Below are 24234 nucleotides of genomic sequence, written 5' to 3'. Positions count from 1 at the left end.
GGAAACTCAAAGTTAAATTGTATGCTTCATTTAGTTTTGGTAGTTGTTGTTGTTGTTGTTGTTTGTAGAGGCAGAGTCTTGCTCTGTCGCCAAGGCTGGAGTGCAGTGGTGCGATCGTGGCTCACTGCAACCTCTGGCTCCCAAGTTCAAACCATCCTCCTGCCTCAGCCTCCCAAGTAGCTGGGACTACAGGCGCATGCCGCCACCCCCATTTAATTTATTTTGTATTTTAGCAGAGACAGGGTTTCACCGTGTTGCCCAGGCTGGTCTCGAACTTCTGAGCTCAGGCAATCTGCCCACCTTGGCCTCCCAAAATGTTAGGATTACAGGCATGAGCCACTGCACCTGGCCAGTTTTTATCATGTATAAATTCCTACTCTCTTACTATTCATTTCGTCTCATTTCTTGGCTCTCATCTTTTACACTTATTTTAATGATTTGACTATTGTATTTGTATCTAATATGAATGCTTTCTATAAATAGACTCATGTAAGGCTTGTTTAGGAAATAAGTGAAATTGAATTAAATACTTATGTCTAACATGAATCTCTTAAGTTTCTCAGCAGATGAAAAAGACCTTCCTTATAAAAACATTTGTCATACCTGAAGAACATTATTTAGCCAGTTCTTAATCTTCTCTTTACCAGAATTGATCCCAAAAATTTTAACTCGTTTTTAGCTTTTGAAACAATGACAAGTTTACAGAAAAGTTGCATGTACAGTACAAATAATTTTATTTACCCTGAATCATTTGAGAGTAAATTGCTGACCTAATGCCCCATCACCCCTGAACACTTAAGAGTTTAGTCCTACACACTATACAATATACTCATCAGAATCCAGAAATTAACACCAGTTCACAACTACTATCTAATTATCAGACTCCATTCAAGATTCGCCAATTGTCCCAATCAAGTATTTTATAGCAAAAATATTCAATATAGAATCTCACTTTTCATTTAGTTGTCCTGTCTCTGAGGTGTCCTGGCGCGGGAATCAGGTCTCCCCTCTCTCTTTGACATCCACGACTTTGACACTTCGGAAGAGTTTGGCCGGTTATCTTGTCCAATGTCTCCCATTTTGAGTTTGTCTATTGTTTTGTCGTGTTAGATGGACATTATGAGTTTTTGTCAGAATATTACAAAAGCGACTCTGTGTTCCCCTCATGGCATCCTGCCAGGTGACACATGACTTCGACATGTCCCACTTGGTTAAGATGGCGTCTACCAGGACTCTCCACCATGAGGTGGTTTTTCTCCTTCTGTAGTTAATAAATATTCTGTGGGGAGATACTTTGAAACTATGTAAATATATTGTTCCTCATTAAACTTTCTGTTTATTTTTTATTATTATTATTATTTTTTGAGACAGACTCTCACTCTGTCACCAGGCTGGAGTGCAGCGGCACAATCTTAGCTCACTGCAACCTCCACCTCCGGGATTCAAGCAATTCTCTTGCCTCAGCCTCCCAAGTAGCTGGGACAACAGGTGTGCACCACCACGCCCAGCTAATTTTTGTATTTTTAGTAGAGACGGGGTTTCACCGTGTTAACCAGGATGGTCTCGATCTCCTGACCTCGCGATCCACCCCCCTCAGCCTCCCAAAGTGCTGGGATTACAGGCATGAGCCACCGCGCCCGGCCGCCTCTGTTTATTTTTTACAAAAGTATGGACTTACGGTTTCCTATTTTATTCAATGGGTGGTAATTTGTTACTATTATTATTTACTTGCTACAATTATTTATTTTATGCTCCAATCCTAACAGCTGATTCCAGGACTAGGGCAGAGAAAGTAAAAAATGAACCTGGAATATTTAATTGTGCCAGAACTCAAGGAAGTATCCAAAGAATAACGGGGACACGTCAAAAGGACACTGAGGTGGATGGAAGGTGCTCCCACTGGCCAAATCTGGTCATAAATATTTGCTCTTTGTTTCTAAGAACAGGTTCCCCATCATGTAATCATTTTTATGATTCTTCTTTGGACACTATTTTATTTTGCTGTATTTCTCCAAACTTAAACATTTCTAAAAGGCCCGTAGAAAGCGTCCCGAGATACCATCAGTAGGAGACTGCTTCCTGATCTTTGCTTTTTAAAGTCCTCACAGCATTCTATTTCTGGAATTCACTCATTGTTGACTTGTGGCCCATTTTACTTTCTCTCTGAAAGTCAACTTAGATGTGAAGCCAAAATATCACCAGAGTCCTCCCCACTTCTTCACTTTCCTTAGTTGCAGAATCATAACAACCGTAGAGGGAACAGAATGTTCAGGGTCTACATGGCGGTCACATTCCCCCCGCAGGCAGGTCTACACAGGAAGCCAGACCAGAACTAGAAGTTCTAACAAACATAGAATTCAAAAGGGAACATCAATAAACTGACTCCTTAGTGCAGTTGTTGCAAGCCAAACTCACATATCCATCTTACTGTCAGCCGAGCTGGGAAATACCCAAATTTGGCAGGGGTTCCCAGCCCACTGGCAGCATTTACCAGCATTTACCTCTCTTTCTGTTTTTCTCCCAAGCTCACAAGACTTCACAAACTCCTCTTCTGCTTAATGTGTTAACATAGTCACTTTCTGACAGATACTTCTGAAAAATACTGTGCAACTTTTAACACGTGTATGTCAAAACCAATTTCACTACAAGAAAAATGGTAACAGAGGAGTTGTCAAACTCAGAAAACATTATAACCTGTAGTATCCATGTATAACACTAACATCATAGAATATATATACACCTACGTATGTGTAAAATACTAACATCATAGGGTGAATGGCAGTGTAGGAAGACAAGGAGTTGGAGTATTTGTGAAAGAAAGAGAAGAATGGAGAGTTTATAGGAAAAAGAAGAAAGTCTCATTCACTTAGATGGCCACGTTGGAAATGACAGGTCATTTCCCCAATGCCAGCATCAATTATTTAATATCAGCAACTTTGTCCGGATGGATCAAGTTATATAATTTTGAGGAACAAAACTTGCTGAGATTTTTGCAACTAATGAAAACCTTGACCAGGAGTAACAAAATAAAAGAAAGTTACTCAAAGGTGAGGATTAATTTCAAAATCATGTAAGAAGATGAAAATCACATAAAAGGGAAAATTGGGGTGATTTACTATTGTAAAAATGTGCCCCCAAATAGGACAAGAGATTAAAAAGAGAGTTGATCTTATCAAATGACAGCATCAAACGATACCTTTTCATACATCAGTAGAGGTACCAAAAGATATCCTCGAAGAGCAGCTCAAAACAGCAGTTAGACTGATTGTTTATACCGCAACTAATCAAAAGCACAAATTTGACAGAAAAGCGCAAATTTGACAGAGCTGGCCACTAACTATCATGTGGTGATGATGTCTGTGAAGATGTTCTAATTGGCAAAGGGCTTGAGAGTGGTAAAGAGAATGTCACATTTCATGATTTGTGAGCTTTATGTTGAACATGGTGTCGATATATTAAATATGTGCAGTTCACATGCATGACTGGAGCCAAGCACCAGACACAGAACTGCCTGAGCAGTGGCCTTCCTTAGGACACTCCACCTCACAAATGCACTCACCAAGAGATACTTAGCCCCAGAGAGTTTACCTTTCCCTGTGTTAAATGACACAATGTTTCTCTATGCTGTAAAAACAACGGTTTGGATATCTGCCCATTTGTTATAAAATGGAAAAAGGACTGAGACTTTTTCGACTACATTAATGTTTGCTTGACCAAAAGAAGGTATTTCAGACTCAAGATTGAATTTTTAATTTTTTTTCACGGAGGAGGAAGTGGGGGTGGAGAGAAATGAGAGAGAGAGACAGAGAGAGAGAACATAAGCATGCACATTGGAACAGACACACAAAGATACAAAACCCAGATAAAGTGAATGATTTCAAAATTCAAAGAGTGGCTTTCAAAAGCAGGCTTATTAAAGCCAGTCACAAAAGGACACATATTGTGTGATTCCATTTATCTGAGGCACCAAATTCATAGAGACAGAAAGTAGAATGGTGGTTTCTAGGGGCTAGGGGAGAGGAATGAGAAGTTAGTGTTTAATGGGGACGGCATTTCAACTGGGGAAGATGAAAAAGTTCTCGAGATGGATGGTGCTGATGGTTGCACAACAGAGTAAATACACTTAATGGCACAAAGTGCTACACTTAAATACGCTTAAAGTGTAATTTTATGTTCCATATAAAATGCTTAAAGTAGTAATTTTATGTTACATATTATTATATATAAAGTAATCATTTTATGTTATATAAAGTAGTGATTTTGTTATACATGTTATAATAAAGTAGTAATTTTATGTTATACATTATTATGTTATGTTCTATATTATTAATCACCGGTTTTTAAAAGAGGGCTTCTTTAGCAGGTTTTTTTCTTGCAAGGCACAGTTGTAAATGCTTTGATCTCAGATGGAAAGACTACTACAAAGGAAATGACACTTTAAAGTTGAGTAGAGAGAGTTGATCATAGGCCCTAAGTGTCTGTGTTATTGTTGAAATAAAGAATCCCATTATGAATGAAAGTCCTTCACTGAAGAAGGCTTTTTCTCCTCAGCTGAAAAATATTTTATTGAACTTTCCAACAAAATCCTCCTGGATATATTGAAATATTACACTTCTTCAGCAGAATCTGGACCTAACAACTCCATGACTGCCCAACATAGTTTATAAGACAATGCAGTTGTATCACAAGTGTATGTGAGTCTGGGCTTTCCAAATGTCTCAGCAATAAGTCAGAGAAGAGGAATGCCACCATCTGTGTGCTTGGTCTCATAAACTGTGTCATCTGAATTCATTTTAGCCTCACTTCCTGAAAAACACATCCTCATTACCACAGCAACTAGCCCACCAACCAACAAGATGGTTTAAAAAAGAGAAGTATTTTGGGTTTTCTTTCTTTTCTCAATTGTAGTCATTTAAAATGCTGCTCAATATTTTTGAAACTGCAGATATATTGTGGAGTAGATTTTTTAAAAATTTTAGGCTTTTTTAAAGTTAAAAGTATATCTTCCTTTGTTGAAATGAAGCAGATTATTCTCCTCATGGTGGGCTCATGTCTCCCCTGCTCTAAGTACTTGGTGAAACATTGAGGAGCATAGCATTCTATGTTTGTGGCATATTTTAACTCTTTGAAGCCAATTTAATTTACCTGATTTCCAGATTCTTAGATGAAGCTCCATTTCCATTCCTACAATCTAACCACAGTCTATTTTGTCTTATCAGGGGCTCTAAAGTTCACATAGACTGGGAGAAGGGAGAAGGTGACATCTAATCTCATTGTGGTTTTCGAGCCACCTGTTCTGAAGTTGAAATTGATGATATGACAGGCACTCACAAGGTAAGTGGCAAATACCATATCCCTGGTATGGTAAATTTTTAGTAAAAATGCTGAGGCATAACTTTTTTTTTTGTCTATCACATAGGCAAATAATAAATAATCATTTTGGTGTCAGCAAACATGTAGAAAAATGAGTAGTCTGTTACAGTGTTAGCCATAATTTATTTCAGTGGTTTAACCTTTCTCGAAATATGTATTACACTTCACATTGTGCATACCATTTGAGTCAGTAATACTACTGTCATGAGCATTTTCCTAATGCAACCTGAGCAGGGGGAAGAGGTAGAAAGGTGGTTGGGGAAAGCTTCTGGAGTAGAGATCTAGAAGATGAGTCAGACTCACAGAAAAAGGCAGGCAAGGTGGCAGATGGGGGAGTTATTACCCAGAGAAACAGCAACACCTGCTCACTGTGTCTGGCGAACATGGGGCCACCTTGTAGAAAGCACAAAGCAAGGGATTCTGGGAGATGAAGCCAGGAGTTAGTCAGGGACCACAGAGGCCATGTTCCCACCCACTGACACATTTGGTATCTATCTTTTAGGGGTAAGGATCCAATGGAGGGTTTTCAGTAGAAGGAAGTCATGGTTGAGTCTGGGATTTAGATAGGTCAGTCTAGTGGCTGTATAGAGGATGGATTTGAGGAAAAGGCAGGACTAATGCAGAACTAGGAGGTGGGGAGACCCTTTGGGAGGGTGCTGCAATGATCTAAGCCAGAGAGGATGAGGACCTGAACTTGGGGAGTACTAATAGGGATGGAAAGGAGGGGACAGGCTCCAGACTTATTTCAGATGGAAAATTGTTGGCACTTGCTGATGGAATGGTGGGGAAGTAAAAAGGAAAGAGCAATGGTCATTTCTACCTTGGGTAATTGGAATTGCATTTCACTCAGTTTTATTTTTCCAGAGCCTGGCCCAGTGCCTGGCACATAATATGTGCTCAATAAACGGTTGTTGAATTAGTAAAATTTCAGCTTAATTTGCAGTGCTGTCAATATTATGTTATTATCATAGTTGTATACCACAGATTTGCTTTTGCATACCACTAGCATTTGTATACCCCTTTGCAATTAGTGAAACCTTTTCCAGTATATTACCTCATTGATCTCCATAACAACTCCATGAGCTAGGTATTAATATTGATATGCCCATTTTACAGATGAGAAGACTGAGGCTCAGAGAGGTTAAATTCCCCCAATCAAATTACAGTTAGTAAATGGTGTAGCAAAGACTCAAAAACAGACTCTAAATTCCATACTCTGTTCACTATGTCACAGTAGCTGCAGGTTTTTAAATAAGCCACTTCGAATGACAAATCAGCATTTGGTTCATCCACATATACTAAAGCACAATAAAGATAAGTTATCACACACTAGTCCATGTGTGGTGAACTATCCTTATTATTCTGTCCTAGCCAGAGAGAAAGCCACACATCTTTTATTCTTATATCTTCTGGCAACAGACTTAGCTACTTGAAAACCTCCTGGAAAACACATGACAGCTGTGCCTCGAAACAGGGACATATAAGTCTGGACTTGTGTAAATGAAGCCTACTGGCAAGACAATGTCTTAATGGAAACTTGGAACTTGACCCAAATTCCTTATAGCTCAAATCACTGCAGCATCCATATACTGAGTACTGGTGACACCTTTTCCCAGGCTGTGAAGTCCAGCATGACATGGCCCTTGCTCCTGAGGTATTCTTGGTGAGAGCCTGCCACACCTGAGCAGTTAGAAATGTGCACTTTGCATGCATCAGACAGGCCTACATGTGTCAATCAGCCATGGGCAACCTTAGGAAAATAACATACACCCCCTAAGCCTTCGTTTCCTCAACTGTAGGGTGGGAGTTCATAGATATTGGGAACTGAAGCTTTAGGTACACCAGACTTCAGGATGGGAAACAGGCAAAAGCAGCCAAGAATTCAACTCTTCCAGGGAAACAGGGACTGAAATCCACCCTCATCACAATGGAGAACAGAGCTTTATTCTCTGTGAGAAACAGAGACTGAGGCTGAGCTTTCCTCTTTGTATTAGTCCATTCTCACATTAATATACAGAACTACCTGAGACTGCGTAATTCCTAAAGACGAGAGGTTTAATTAGCTCACAGTTCTGCAGGCTATACAGGAAGCATGGCTGGGGAAGCCTCAGGAAACTTACAATCATAGCTGAAGGCAGAGGAAGCAAGCATATCTTCACATGGTGGCAGAAGAGAGAGAGCAAAGAGGGAAGTGTCGCACACTTTTAAACAACTAGGTCTGATGAGAACTCCCTCACTATCACAAAAACAGCAAGGGAGAAGTCCACCCCCATGATCCAATCACCTCCCACCAGGACCATCCTTCAACATGTGGGGATTACACAATTCAACACGAGATTTGGGTGGGGACACAGAGCCAAACCATCACTGTTCGTTCCTGACTCTGAGGAAAGCTACAATGGTTGCCAGGAAACTAGGAAATGGTCCCACCAAGAGCAATCTCCCCATGGGAAAAGAGCCCAGAGCTGCTGACAGAGGATCTGATTCTAAATCATGAAACCAGATGAGAGCAACCATAAAATCACTAAGTGGTAGAGGAGAAATAATAAAAGAAATTCTCCTTAGGATGAGCTTGTAGACTGAAATTTTAAAAGCATGCCAAAAAAACAAAACAAAAAAAAACAAAAAAGCCTAATGCCATGAAATACAACAAATAAGATAATTTATTATCAAGGGATGAATAGAGCAAACTGAAATGATTTTAAGATAAACATGTGTAAGATCCTCAAAGAAATGTACTTTTTTTTTAAACAGGAGACTATGAAAAAGTTGGTGACTATGAATCAAGAATAGGTACATGTGAAAAGAACCAATCAAACACCCTGATAATGAAAAACATTGTTATTAAACTTAAAAAACTTGAGACAAGACCTAGTCAAAAACAGAATTTGTGAATTTAAAAATTATGTGGAGGAGTTCACTGAGAATATAGCCCAGAGAAATATAGAGATTAAAAATATGAAATAGAAATTAGAGACATGAAGGACAAACCAAAATGCCCTGGCATATGTCTAACAGGAGTCTCAGAAGTAGAAAATACAGGGGATAGCAGAAAGATGTTAGCTGAGAATTTTCTAGAACTGAAAGAAATACAAAATGTAAAGTCTATAACAAGTGCTGAAGAGGATATATAAAAATAAATCAACATGTGGACACGTTAAGGTGACAGATAAAAGACAAAATATTTAAAAGCCACCAGTGTCAAAAGATAGATTACTAACAAAAGAATGACACTAGACCATTTTGACAATTCAGATGTTAGAAAACAATGGAGTAATATATTCGAAAGGCTAAGATAAAATAATTGTCAACCTAGATTTCCATAATCTTTTGACATGGTTTGGTTGTGTCCCCACCCAAATCTCCTCTTGAGTTGTAGTTCCCATAATCCCCACATGTCGTGGGAGGGACCCAGTGAGAGGTAATTGAATCTGGGGGTGGTTACCTCCATGTTGTTCTCATGATAATGAGTGAGTTCTCACAAGAGTTGATGGTTTTGTAAGGGGCTTTTCCCACCCCCGCTTCACTCTGCACTTCTCCTGGCCGCCACCACATGAAGAATGACATATTTGCCTCCTTTTGTGCCATAATTGTAAGTCTCCTCAGGCCTCCCCAGCCATGCTGAACTGCGAGTCAATTAAACCTTTTTCCTCTATACATTACCCAGTCTTGGATATGTCTTTATTAGCAGTGTGAGAATGGACTTTTCTGACGGGAACGAAAGAGCTTCTCAACCACAAATTTTCATGGAAAAAAACAACAAATAAACTGGAAGGAAACAATAGGATATAAAAAGCAAAGCTCTAATAGGAAAACAATTATTAAAACTTACCTTAAGTGGGTGTTTATGCGGATTCAATGAGATACTACATATAGTGTTAGCAACGTGTCTTGCACAAAGTAAATACTCAATAAATCGAGCCTATTCATTAATCCTGAAGATAAAGACAACCCTGCCACATATTTTCATTATAAAAGTTAGGTCTTCTAAAACTCTTCCATGTTATTACTTTAAAATGCCCATACAGAGAATTGTGGTATATTTTCTCCAGTACTTTTCTACATAGTTTTACATATACATTCTCATCTATGAATATAATTTTATAACCTGCTTTTTTTCACTTGATATGCTGCTATCATACTTCATCTTCACAACTGTTATTTTAAATGGCTGTATAATATTAAGGCTGATTAAGGTAAAAATTTGCAACTTAAACTTCATGGGGAGATGAACTAGTATTCAATATTTATAAGCTTAAAAAATTCTGGTAGATTCCATATCAAGAATTCTGCAATAATTACTTAGCCAAAAACTTCTAATTTTTTATTTATTTTAAGAAACATATTGTAACTGACAATATTTGGTATTTTTAAAGATTCTACCAGGAGTAGAACTTTTTAATTGTATTTTCTTTTCTTTTCTTTTTTTTTTTTTTTGACAGAGTTTCACTCTTATTGGCCAGGCTGGAGTACAATGGTGTGATCTCGGCTCACTGCAACCTCTGCCTCCCAGATTCAAGTGATTCTCCTGCCTCAGCCTCCAGAGTAGCCGGGACTGCAGGTGTGTGCCACCACGCCCAGCTAATTTTTGTATTTTTAGTAGAGACAGGGTTTCACCATGTTGGCCAGGCTGATCTTGAACTCCTGACCTCAGTTGATCCACCCGCCTCAGCTTCCCAAAGTGCTGGGATTACAGGCATGAGCCACCATGCCCGGCCAACAAACACCATTTTTAATTAATTCAAATAGGATATAATGACATACAAAATACCAAAATATTTTACACATAGTAAGGAAAAGTATTTATTTCTTAAGGAGCTGTCTGTGTGCATATACACATGAGTGGACTGGTAAAAATGTAACATGGACATCTCACAGGGGAACATGGTTGAAAAAAGTTGGGGAAATACTGCTCTGAAGTGTCCATTCCCTATATCCAGGTCAAATGTAACCCCAGTTATTACTTCTTCCTCCAATTCTACCCCAACCTCCACCCCAACAACATAGAGTGATGTATGTCCTCCTTTTCAGCCCTGACAAACATTGCAAACTTAAATTCACTCCAGAGCAAGTTCAAAATAAGGCTTTTCATTTCAATAGTTTCATGAAAGGATGGGCTACTCAAAAATTGGGGGCTTGTGTTGTCACTTCAGTTTTTTCTTCTTTTAAACAAATTTCTTCAAAATAAAAATCAATAGGTCATGGTATATTTTTCCAAAATATACTTTTATAGCATCAAAATAACTAGATAACATCTATGAAATTCTACAAACAGTTGACAAGGTTGGACCACCGCAGATACTACTTAGGCCTGTGAAGGTGACCCACAATGCTTGCACTCTGTCTCCTCCAGAGGGTTTAAAGGTGACAGCTAGGCACCTACTCCAGATCCTAGAAATAACGGTATTCATGGTAGTGCAATCTCCTTTCCAATCGTTGTGGCTTTTTGAAATCCTGGGATAATATATCTGGCTGATAGTAACTTGGGAGAGTGTCACCTCGTCTCTTAATGGCTTGCCTTTTTTTTAGACAGGTTCTTATTCTGTCACCCAGGCTGGAGTACACTGGCGCAATTACAACTCACTGCAATCTCCGCCTCCCTGATTCAAGCAATCTTCCCACCTCAGCCTCCTGAGTGGCTAGGACCACAGGGGTGTGCCACCAAGCCCAGTTAATTTTTTTATTTTTCATAGAGACAGGGTTTCACCATATTGGCCAGGCTGGTCTCGAACTCCTGGACTCAAGCGATCCACCCACCTCAGCCTCCCAGAGTGCTGAGATTGTAGGCATGAGCCACCACACCTGGCCAATGGCTTGCTTTTTTAATGTGTTCATTTTTCAACCAAGACATGCATAGGTTACAGGAAGCCTCTTGACCCAGCACAACATACACCACTGTCTGAGACCTCATTGGAGAGCTGGGATTGTCCATTTGTCACACAGCCATTGCCCTTTATCCTGGGAAGCATTTATTCTTCTTTCTGGGAGTTCTCAGCACCTCTGAACTCTTCATCCTTACGTGCAGATAGACTGGGCTTCATTACCTGCCTTCGTTGCTTCTCCCCTAGCCCAGCACTCAAAATAAAAACATGAATTGTATCATTGGTACATGCCATCCAGGGGAAATCTTCTAAAGATTTAATAATATGGGAGCTCTAAGTAATAGGGACAGGTAGACACCTATAATATTGCTCAATGCAGAGTGGCAGAAAATGAGACTGGAGAAACCATCCTGTAACCTGGAAAACAGGAAAAATCAGATGTATCAGCAAACACAATCATCCATCAGGGGAAAGTGACACACAGTCACAATAGTGCAGGGCTTAAGGTTCAGGAGTGTCACTGAATGAAGTCCGATCCCAGCTTTACCACTTACTAGTTGTGGCACTTTGGGCAGGTGCCTAACCACTCTGAGTCCCAGTTTCCTCACCTAAAATGCGGACAATGGCAGTGCCTGCCTCATGGAATTGTGAAGATTGAGGGATGCGACCCATGCACCTACACGTGGCCAACTGATAGTGTTAGCTGCTAATGTCACTTATGCTCTTGTTATCACTAATAAGCAAGCTCACTCTAGACAGGTGTTTACTCATTCACTTATTCATTCATTCAATATTTACATCAAGTACCTGTTAAATGAGCATTCAGCCTCAAACATGACAGATACACCCCAATTTTGGCCAAGGTGGTAGCATTGTTCATCAAACTTCTCCACTGCTAAAGTAAAATATCACTTGTATATTTCTGCCCAATTTTAAGCCCACCACAGGGCCTTTTGGTCACAGTTTGACTTTCCTGTAGATGTGCCTGCAGGAAGAGTGAACAGCACTGGCTGCACTGGCTGGTTTCTCCTCGTAAATTAATGCAGTAGGTCTGGTTTCCACGGCAGTTTCTGGGGAGTTTGAGCAGTCTTCTAGGGGCCAATCCAATCTAGAGCTCTGATACGTCAGGAATCGACTGGGTGAAGAAATTGACTTTACCTCAAGCTATAAAGAATGCCACCTTGCAAAGGCCTGGCTGACACCATGTCTCTTCTCTTAGTGCCACTTATCCAGGCCTGGAATGCCTGCCCGGTGGGCTGGCACCTGCCTGCTGTCATCTGCAGGCAGCCGAGGTATAAGGACAAGAGCAATGGGCTGGGGCCGGCAGACCTCTTCCTGAGCCCACTTCTACCACAAGTAGCCACCTGACCTGGGCAGGACAGTTCGGAGTGCAAGGACCTCATTCTCCAGGGTTATTGACAGGATTCAGTAGTGTGACACATGTGGAAAGATATAGGTGGCACCATCTGGAAATCAGGTGAAAGACAATCACAGCCATAGGATCTCTATCACCTGCCTCCAGCACTCGAGCCTGCCAGGAAGTGGGGGAGCGGGGAATTGCAGGGGAGTGGGGTATGAACCTGTGTAGCTCCAGCTGCAGAGAAGAGTTGACTTCTGGTGAGGACAGTGCTGCCTCTTGGTCACTGCTGTGGGACCCAACTGAGCAGTCTAGGTGGACTAGTAAGCCACCTGCTGATGTCACCTGAAGCCTCCCTGGGCCCAGTAAATTCCCCAACTGCCTGCTAATCGTCATCATTAGGCACTGCGTAAGGGATGTCTTCGGTGTCTTATGTGAGTTAAGGCAGCAGTTAGCTACTGCTCATAAGAGCATATGAGTAGGGAGAAAGTTGTATAAATCAACAATAAAAACCCTTTGATGGCTTCTCGAGCTGATGATAAAACATATAGTTCTTAACGTGGCTATAAAACATACAGTTCTTAACGTGGCTTCCAAAGCCTTGCATGACCCTGCCGACCTTTCCTGAGGCTCCTTGTGCCACAATTACTGCATTCAGGCCACATGGCCTTCTTCAGCATCTTAAATGGGCTCAGCTATTCCTTTCTTTAAGGCCTTTGCACATGCCACCTGGTTCAGTCAGGGTCCTCCAGAGAAACAGAATCAATGGGACATATGCACTCATATGTCTGTATGCATATCATCTATGCATCTATAATACATATGTATATATTACACATATATACATTTGCATATATATGCACATAAAGAGATTTATTTGAAGGAATTGGCTCATGCAATTGTGATGGCGGACAAGTCAAAATTTGTAGGGCAGGCTAGCAGGCTGAAAACTCAGGCAGGTTTCCTATGTTGCAACCTTGAAGCAGAATAATTCCTTCTTCTTTGGGAAACCTCAGTTTGGGCTTGGGCCATCAACTGATTGGATGAGGCTCACCCACATTATCAAGAGTAATCTTTTCTTAAAGTCAACTGATTGTCAGTGTTAGCCACATCTACAAAATACCTTTACAGCAATATCTAGACTAGTGTTGGACCAAACAACTGGGTACCATAGCCCAGCCATGTTGACACACAAAGTTAACCATCATGCCTTGCCTGTCTGCCTGGGATTTCCCCCACATCCTCGCCTGACTGGGACCTTCTCATGCTTGGACACCAGCATAAAGGTCACATCTTCAGGAAGCCAGCTCTGACCCCTCAGCTTATGTAGGTGCCCACAGTTGTTCCCCTGGTAGCACCTGGTATTTTTCCTCGATTGCCCTCTTCCAATTCTAAGCACATCTCTGTGTGTCTGTGTATTTCCTCATTGTATCTTTCTCCTAGTTGGACCTAAACTCCATCAAGGCAGGGTCATGTAGGTTTTAGTCGCCACTGCAAGGCTGCTGTAGCCCACAGAGTGTCTCTGGACACATTAGAGAAAGGGTCCCTTCCTGCAGGTGGATGTGCCCCTCACATGTAGGGTCTGGTGAGCAGGATGTGGGCTGGATGTCATCCCACTGCCTGGCAGCCCTTGTGCAGGAGTCAGACTGCACACCCAAGTGGAACAGTGGCAGATGGTGAGATGGCACCTTCCACAGGGGATGGGATGAACGAGCATTCACCTGACACAGCTGTGCAGGGCCCAGCTTCTGCGATGCTTGAACTTTGCCCCAGGGACATCTAACCCAGAGACCCCTGATGGCAGGCAGCCCTACTAAGAGGACACATCAGAATCGTCTGGAAGGGGGCATGTGTACCTTGTAGAAGCTTTGACTCAGTATAGCAGTCTGTTTATAATTTGAGCAAAGCTTTTTAAAGCCTGCTATTTTTTAAATTCCAAATACAGAGGATAAACCCTTGGGTAAACCCTTGGGCATGGGCCCAACTAGGAGCATCAGCCAAAAATAAAGATGTTTCTGAACTCTCCTAATCCTTTAAAAGCCCAATTCATGCTGTGGGTAATACCTGAAACTCCAGCTGGCTTCACCACCCCACCCACACAGTCCCCTTGGCCATGTGCATGACGGGCCTCAGCCAATCTCTCACTGTTTGGCCAGTTTGCCAGCTTCTGAATTGCTGTCTGGGCCTACCCTCTTCCAGGGCAGGACAAGGCAGTTAGAAACCAAGCACTGCAGCAGAGCTCAGGGCTGCCCTAGAACCGATCATGAGGAACATTTGAAAAGGCCATCATCTTAAAAAAACAATGACCCCTGGTAGGCATGATTTGGAAAAGGTGAGAAGCTGTAAGCCAGGACTAACATGTTTGTTCTATCAATGGTGGATTTAGTCAACAAATATTTGCTGAGCCCCTGCATAAATCTGGTGCTGGGAAAGGCCCAAGGATTCAGCAATGAACAAGATAGAGGTCCCTACTCTGGCTTTCTCAAGCTGGATGCTCCTGGGATGAAAGGGAGGGAACAGCTTCAGATGCTTTTCTAAATCAGCTCAGGCAAGGGGTCATTGTGCCCACTGCCTCCGCGACTCCCCCACAGGCTGGGTGTCCTAGAGTATGCTTATTAAAAATTCTCTTTTGGAATGTTGAAGATCATGGTGGATGGGAGGCAGCACTAGATTGCAGCTCCCACTCGGATGGACAGAGCAGTGTGTGGAGGCTCACATCTAATTTTTGCTCCAGAGCGACTGCAGGAATAAATCAGGAAAGCCAAGAGAACCCACAGACCTTCTGAAGAAAGCGCATTGCTCCCGCAGGACCTAGAAGACACCCCAAATACTGTGAGTGCCCAAACTGTGGAAGTGGGAAAAGGGGAGTGTCCATCCCAAAACACACACCATCACTGGGGAACCTGAAGATCTAGATCATGGGAGGAGATTCTGACTTCACCTGGAGCTGAGTCAATTTAAACAGCCAAGTGAAGGGGTCCTTGAGGAGGGCTGCCAAAGGCACTGGGGAAAGGCCAAAGGAGAAGAAAACCTCCAGCTGAACTTTGTAACAATTTCAACCAATTCAGAACTTGGGGGAGGGTGTGAACCGGGTGTGCAGACTCCACAGGTTGGGGAGGCATGACAGCCCTAGTTGCTTTCACAGCTGGGAGGCGGGTAGCCTGGGGCGAGTCCTCAGCCCTGCTCACTCACTGCCAGGAAACAGACTCGGTGCCATTAATGGGGCACAGCGGGAGTGAGACTGGCCCTTTGGGTTGTGTGGGAGCTGGGTCAGTCCTGTGACTGCTGGCTTTCCCCTACTTCCCTGACAGCCTGCACAACATGGTAGAGGCAGCCATAATCCTCCTGGGAACATAACTCCATTGACCTGGGAACTACACCCCCATCCCCCACAGTACTTGCAGCAAGACCCATCCAAGGAGTATCTAAGCTTAGACACGCCTAGCCCTGCCCCCACATGATGGTCCTTCCCTATCCACCCTGGTAGCAGAAGACAAAGGGCATATACTCTTGGGAGTTCTAGGGCCCCACCCACCACCTGTTCCTCCCCTTACTACCACAGCTGATGTTCTCTTTAAAGCATCACCTCCTGGCAGGAGGCCAACCAGCACAAAAATAGTGCATTAAACAACCAAAGCTAAGGACCCTCACAGAGTCCATTTAATCCGCCTGCCACTTCCACCAAAGCAGGTGCTGGTATCTATGGCTGAGACACCCACAGATGGTTCACATCACAGGACTCTGTGCAAACAACCCTCAGTACCAGCCTGGAGCCTGGTAGACTTGCTGGGTGGCTAGATTCAGAAGAGAGATAACAATCACTACAGTTTGGATCTCAGGAAGTCACATCCCTAGGAAAAAGGGGAGAGTACTATATCAAGGAAACATCCCATGGGACAAAAGAATCCGAACAACAGCCTTCAGCCCTGGACATTCCCTCTGACAGAGGCTACACAAATAAGAATGAACCAGAAAACCAAATCTAGTAATTTGACAAAACAAGGTTCTTTAAGCCCCTCAAAAATTATACTAGCTCACCAACAATGGATCCAAACCAAGAAAAAATCCCTGATTTACCTGAAAAAAGAACTCAGATGGTTAGTTATTAAGCTAATCATGGAGGCACCAGAGAAAGGTGAAGCCCAATATAAGGAAGTCAAAAAAAGATACAAGAAATGAGGGGAGAGATTTTCAATGAAATAAATAGCATAAATTAAAAACAATTAAAAACTTCAGGAAACAATGGACACACTTATAGAAATGCAAAATGCTCTGGAAAGTCTCAGCGATAGAATCAAACAAGCAGAAGAAAGAACCTCAGAGCTCGAAGACAAGGTTTTCGAATTAACCTGAGAGAGGAGAGAAGGAGACCCCCATATCGTTGCATATTGTTTTATACTCGGTACCTGTTTTAAGAAGAAACAAGGAAACAAAACCAAAGGCAGACAGCCTGACGCCAGGCACCAGACCCAAAAACCAGGCCTGGGCCTGCCTGACCTTAGCCTGATAGTTAAAATTCAACCCATGACCTAGCAACCGATGTTATCCATAGATTCCAGACATTGTATGGAAGGACACTGTGAAACTTCTCGTTCTATTCTGTTTCACTCTGATTACCGGTGCATGCAGCCCCTGTCATATACCCCCTAGATTGCTCAATCAATCATGACCCTTTCATGCAAAACTTTTAGAGTTGTGAGCCCTTAAAGGGACAGAAATTGTGCACTCAACAAGCTCGGATTTTAAGACGCTAGTCTGCCGATGCTTCCAACTGATTAAAGCCACTTCCTTCACTATCTCGGTGTCTGTGGGGTTTTGTCCCCAGCTCGTCCTGCTACAAACCCAATCCAACAAAGACAAAGAAAAAAGAATATGAAAATATGAACAAAGTCTCCAAGAAGTCAGGGATTATGTTATAAGACCAAACCTAAGAATAATCGGTGTTCCCAAAGAAGATTGGAAAGTTTGGAAAGCATATTTGGGGACATAATCAAGGAAAACTTTGGCAGCCTTGCTAGAGACCTAGACATCCAAATACAAGAAGCTCAAAGAACACCTGGGAAATTCACCACAGAAAGATCATCACCTAGGCACATAGTCATCAGGTTATCTAAAGTTAAGATGAAGGAAAGAATCTTAAGAGCTATGAGGCAAAAGCACCAGGTAAGCTATAAAGGAAAACTTAACAGATTAACAGCAGATTTCTCAGCAGAAACCCTACAAGCTAGAAGAGATTGGGGCCCTATCTTCAGCCTCCTCAAACAAAACAATTATCAGCCAATGATTTTGTATCCAGTGAAACTAAACATCATAAATGAAGCAAAGATACAGTCTTTTTAGACAAACAAATACTGAGAGAATTCACCACTACCAAGCCAGCACTACAAGAACTGCTAAAAGTTCTAAATCTTAAAACAAATCCTGGAAACACATCAAAGCAGAATCTCTTTAAAGCATAAATCTCACAGGACCTATAAAACAAAAATACAATTAAAAAATAAAACAAGGCAACAGGCAACAAATGGCACAACAAATGGAATGGTACCTCACATCTCAATAATAACATTGAATGTAAATGGCCTGAATGCTCCACTTAAAAGATACAGAATCACAGAATTCACCGACCATCTGCTGCCTTCAAGAAACTCACCTAACACATAAGGACTCGCATAAACTTAAGGTAAAGGGGTGAAAAAGACGTACCATGCAAATGGACACCAAAAGTGAGCAGGGGTAGCTATTCTTATATCAGACAAAACAAACTTTAAAGCAACAGCAGTTAAAGAAAAACAGGGGTCGCCGCCGGCAGCAGCCTCCCGGCGCGTCTAGGAGCCATGTCCACTTTGTTCCCCTCACTCTTCCCTCGTGTGACTGAGACACTGTGGTTTAATCTGGATCGACCCTGTGTAGAAGAGACAGAGCTGCAGCAGCAGGAACAGCAGCATCAGGCCTGGCTCCAAAGCATCGCAGAGAAAGACAACAACCTGGTTCCTATTGGCAAGCCAGCCTCAGAGCACTATGATGACGAGGAAGAAGAGGATGATGAAGATGATGAGGATAGTGAAGAGGACTCAGAGGATGATGAGGACATGCAGGACATGGACGAGATGAATGACTACAATGAGTCACCGGATGATGGAGAGGTCAATGAGGTGGACATGGAAGGCAACGAACAGGATCAGGACCAGTGGATGATCTAGGTAGACAAGGCAGGGTGGCCTCAGGGAGATTCCAGGCCCACCCAAACCACCCTGCATCCCAACCCCCAACCCCTGCCCACAGAACCAGCTGATGGCCCCAGTGCCTGAAAGTGCCCTTGGGCACCTCCTCAGCTGCTGCCAGGATCTGGTCTCCTTGGCCCCTCCCAGGCCATCAGTCTGCACTTGAAATCCCCAGGGCCTGAGCCCCACTCCACCTTCCTGGCCAGTACCTCACCCCTTGATTGCCAGGTCTGGTCTCTTTCTAAGTTTCTTTAATAAAGACAAAGGAGTGATTTTCCCCCCAAAAAAAAATAAAAAATAAAAAAATAATAATAATAAAAAAATAAAAAATAAAAAAGAAAAACAAAGAGGGCCATTATATCATGGTAAAAGGCCTTGTCCAACAGGAAAATATCACAATCATAAATATATATGCACCTAACACTGGAGCTCCCAAATTATAAAACAATTACTAATAGACCTAAGAAATGAGATAGACAGCAATACGATAATAGTGGTGGACTTCCATACTCCACTGATAGCACTAGACAGGTCATCAAGACAGAAAGTCAACAAAGAAACAATGGATTTAAACTATACCTTGGAACAAATGGATTTAACAGATATTTACAGAACATTCTACCCAATAACCATAGACTATATATTCTATTCTTCAGTGCATGGAACTTTCTCCAAGATAGACCGTATGTTAGGCCACAAAACGGGCCTCAATAAATTTAAGAAAATGAAATTATATCAAGCACTCTCTCAGACCACAGTGGAATGAAACTGGAAATGAACTCCAAAAGGAATCTTCAAAACCATGCAAATACATGGAAAGTAAATAACCTGCTCCTGAATGATTATTGGGTCAAAAATGAAATCAAGATGGAAATTTAAAAATTATTCCAACTGAAGGACAATAGTAACACAACCTATCAAAACCTCTGGGATACAGCAAAGGCTCTGCTAAAAGGAAAGTTCATAACCCTAAACACCTACATCAAAAAGTCTGAAAGAGCACAAACAGACTATCTAAGGTCACACCTCAAGGAACTAGAGAAACAAGAACAAACCAAGCCCAAACTCAGCAGAAGAAAGGAAACAGCCAAGATCAGAGCAGAAGTAAATAAACTGAAACAAAAAAATACAAAAGATAAATGAAGTAAAAAGCTTCTTCTTTGAAAAGATAAATAAAACTGATAGACTATTGGCAAGATTAACCAAGAAATGAAAAGAGAAAATTCAAATAAGCTCAATTAGAAATGAAACAGGAGATACTAAAACTGACAACACAGAAACATAAAAGATCATTCAAGGCTACTGTGAACACTTTTACACACATAAACTAGAAAACTTAGAGGAGATGAATAAATTCCTGGAAAGATACAACCCTCCTAGCTTAAACCAGGAAGAATTAGCTATCCTGAACAGATCAATAACAAGCAGCAAGACTGAAATGGTAATTTTAAAAATTACCAACCAAAAAAAGGTCCAGGACCAGATGGATTCACAGCAGAATTCTACCAGACATTCAAAGAAGAATTGGTACCAATCCTACTGACGCTATTTCACAATATAAAGAGAGACTCCTCCCTAAATCATTCTATGAAGCCAGAATCACCCTAATACCAAAACCAGGAAAGGACATAACCAAAAATGAAAACCACAGACCAATATCCCTGATAAACATAGATGCTAAAATCCTTAGTAAAATACTAGCTAACTGAATCCAAACACATATCAAAAACACAATCCACCATGATCAAGTGGGTTTCATACCAGAGATGCAGGGATAGTTTCCCTATAAGCAAGTCAATAAATGTGATACACCGCATAAACAGAATTTAAAACAAAAATCACATGATCATCTCAACAGATGCAGAAAAAGCATTCCACAAAATCCAGCAATGATTTATGTTTAAAACTCTTAGCAAAATTAGCATATTAGGGACATACCTCAATGTAATAAAAGCCATCTATGACAAACCCACAGCAAACATAATACTGAATGGGGAAAAGTTGAAAGCATTCCCTCTGAGAACCGGACAAGGATGCCCACTCTCACCACTCCTCTTCAACATAGTACTGGAAGGCCTAGCCAGAGCAATCAGACAAGAGAAAGAAATAAAGGGTCCAAATTGGTAAAGAGGAAGTCAAACTGTCACTGTTTGCTGCTGATATGATTGTTTACCTAGAAAACTCTAAGGACTCCTCCAGAAAGCTCCTAGAACTGATAAAATAATTTGGCAAAGTTTCTGGATACAAAATTAATGTACACAAATCAGTAGCTCCTCTATACACCAGTAGTGACCAAGCTGAGAATCAAATCAAGAACTCAAATCCTTTTACAATAGCTACAAATAAATAAAATAATTAAAAATATACCTAAACTAAGAAGTGAAAGACCTCTACAAGGAAAATTACAAAACACTGCTGAAAAATCATAAATGACACAAACAAATGGAAACACAACCATGCTCATGGATGGGTAGAGTCAATATTGTGAAAATGACTATACTGCCAAAAGCAATCTAACAATTCAATGCAATTCCCATCAAAATTCCACCATCATTCTTCACAGAACTAGAAAAAACAATCCTAAAATTCATATGGAACCAAAAAAGAGCCCGCGTAGCCAAAGCAGCACTAAGAAAAAAAATCTGAAGGCATCACCTTACCTGATTTCAAACAATACTATAAGGCCATAGTTACAAAAACAGTGTGGTACTGGTATAAAAATAGGCAAGTAGATCAACAGAATGGAATGGAGAACCCAGAAATAAACCCAAATACTTACAGCTAACTGATTTTCGACAAAACAAACAAAAACATACAGTGGGGAAACGACACCCTATTCAACAAATGGTGCTGTGATAATTGGCTAGCCACATGTAGGAGAATGAAACTGGATCCTCATCTCTCACCTTATATAAAAATCAACATGGATCAAGGACTTAAATCTAAGACCTGAAACTATAAAAATTCTAGAAAATAACATTTAAAAAAAAAACCCCTTTGAGACATTGGCTTAGGCAAGGATTTCATGACGAAAAACCCAAAAGAAAATGCAATAAAAACAAAGATAAATAGCTGGGACTTAATTAAACTAAAGGGATTTTGCACTCAAAGGGAATAGTCAGCAGAGTGGAAGAAAATCTTCACAATCTATACATCTGACAAAGGACTAATGTCCAGAATCTACAAAGAACTCAAACAAATTAGAAAAAAAAAAATCTCATTGAAAAGTGGGCTAAGGACATGAACAGACAATTCTCAAAAGAAGATATACAAATAGCCAACAAACATATGAAAAAAATGCTCAATATCACTTATGATCAGGGAAATGCAAATCAAAACCACAATGCAATACCACCTTATTCCTGCAAGAATGGCCACAATCAAAAAAATAAAAAAAAAAACAAAAAACAAAAAACAGTGGATTTTGGCATGGATGCCATGAAGAGGGAACACTTCTACACTACTGGTGGGAATGTAAACTAATACAACCACTATGGAAAACAGCGTGTGGAGATTCCTTAAAGAACTAAAAGTAGAACTACCATTTGATCCAGCAATTTCACTACTGGGTATCTACCCAGAGGAAAATAAGTCGTTATTTGAAAAAGATACTTGCACATGCATGTTTATAGCAGCACAATACGCAATTGTAAAAATGTGGAACCAACCCAAATGCCCATCAATCAATGAGTGGATAAAGAAACTGTGGTATGGCCAGGCGCGGTGGCTCGTGCCTGTAATCCCAGCATTTTGGGAGGCCAAGGCGGGTGGATCACCTGAGGTCAGGAGTTCGAGACAGCCTGGCCAACATGGCGAGACCTGTACTTTTCTACTAAAAATATAAAAATTAGCCAGGCCTGGTGGCGAGTTCTGTAATCCCAGCTACTCAGGATGCTGAGGCAGGAGAATCACTTGAACCCAGGAGGCGGAGGTTGCAGTGAGCTGAGATCGCACCACTGCCTCCAACCTGGGCAACAAGAGCAAGATTCCATCTCAAAGAAAAAAAGAAAAGAAACTATAGTATATATATACATGATGGAATACTACTCAGCCATAAAAAGAAATGAATTAATGGCATTTGCAACAATCTGGATGAGATCAGAGATTATTAATTTAAGTGAGGTAATTCAGGAATGGAAAACCAAACAGCATATGTTCTCACTTGTCAGAGCTAAGCTATGATGATGCAAAGGCATAAGAATGACACAAAGGACTTTGGGGACTTAGGGTGAAAGGGTGGGAAGGGGGTGAGGGATAAGAGACTACAAATTGAGTGCAGTGTATACTGCTTGGGTGATGGGTGCAACAAAATCTTACAAATCACCACTTAAAGAACTTACTCATGTAACCAAACACCACCTGTTCCCCCAATAACCTATGGAAATAAAAAATTTAAAAAATAATAAAATTTTTTTTTAAAAACTGTGAAAAAAATGCTCTTTTGATTTTGTCTCCTCCATCCCCAGGGTCTAGGAGAGTCAGGAATGTTTGCAGGGTCTTCTGTGTTCTTCACCATAACTGAAGCTGTGGGTGCAGCTTGCAGGGAGAGGGGCCCAGCCCCGACTTTGACAATGAACAGCCCAATCACACAGGAGCAGATTTGAATGACCTGTGTGGATTGGTTTATGGACCTGACATGAGGTCCCTCCACCTTGGCTATGAATTCTCTGCTCCTCTCTTCAGTAATTCTCAATGCATATGGGGGCAGGGGACATATGTCAATTTAAAAGTCAATTCACGATCCCAACCAGTATAAGGTTTTCATTTGGAAAATAAAATTACTTTGAATTTTCAAACAGAAAGCTATAGGATTTTTCTATTTATCAAAGGGGAATATGGATTTTAAAGGATTAAGAAATGGTCCTTCCCATCTGGGCCCTGAAAAGGTTGCAGATAGACCAACTACTGATTCTTCCAGCTGCACAGCAATCTTCAGCCAATCAGCTGTCTCCATTTACCCCAGGTGTGCTATACCATATTATCACTTCCCAAGAGTGGCATGACCTGGACAAGGTTAGGAAGCCCTGCCTGTGGCTCCAGCCCTGTGCTAACCAATGTCATAGCCAGGAGCCACACGGGGCTCGGGAGCCCTCTAAATGAGCCTAGTCCAAATTGAGATGTGCTGCAAGTGAAAAGTACATATTGCATTTTGAAGATGTGTTACCAAAGAATTTAAAAACACCTCAGTAATAATTTTATATTGATAAGATGTTGAAATGATATTTTGGATATATTGGGTTAAGTATAAATCACTAAAATTAATTTTACGTTTTACTGTTTTTACATAGCTACTAGAAAAAAATTTATGTTTTATACTTGGCTTCCACCTGTGGCTTGCATGGTAGTTCTGTTGGACAGCGCTGCTGTGGACAATCCCTTTTGCATCGTGACGTGAGGGGAAAAGGCAGAGGCACCGTCAGGTGGAAGAGATTTAGTTGCTGTGGGGAACCAGGAAAGGAAA

General features: G+C 41.3%; 2 protein-coding genes across 2 annotated transcripts in view; both read left to right on the top strand.

Annotated features, from left to right (window-relative positions):
- The window catches only part of LOC116810478 (aldehyde oxidase 4-like), a 123329-nt gene that overhangs the window by 57849 nt on the left and 41246 nt on the right, over window positions 1-24234 (top strand). The window lies entirely within an intron of this gene.
- LOC116810477 (anaphase-promoting complex subunit 15) lies at window positions 18360-19050 on the top strand. Its single transcript, XM_032755022.2, has one exon. It carries the CDS (start codon window positions 18387-18389, stop codon window positions 18750-18752), a length of 366 nt encoding a protein of 121 aa, XP_032610913.1. The 5' UTR covers window positions 18360-18386; the 3' UTR covers window positions 18753-19050.

Source organism: Hylobates moloch, unplaced genomic scaffold (genome assembly GCF_009828535.3).
Source record: "Hylobates moloch isolate HMO894 unplaced genomic scaffold, HMol_V3 SCAFFOLD_1, whole genome shotgun sequence".
Classification (NCBI taxonomy): Eukaryota; Metazoa; Chordata; class Mammalia; order Primates; family Hylobatidae; genus Hylobates; species Hylobates moloch.
This window is presented reverse-complemented; position numbering and strand designations above follow the sequence as displayed.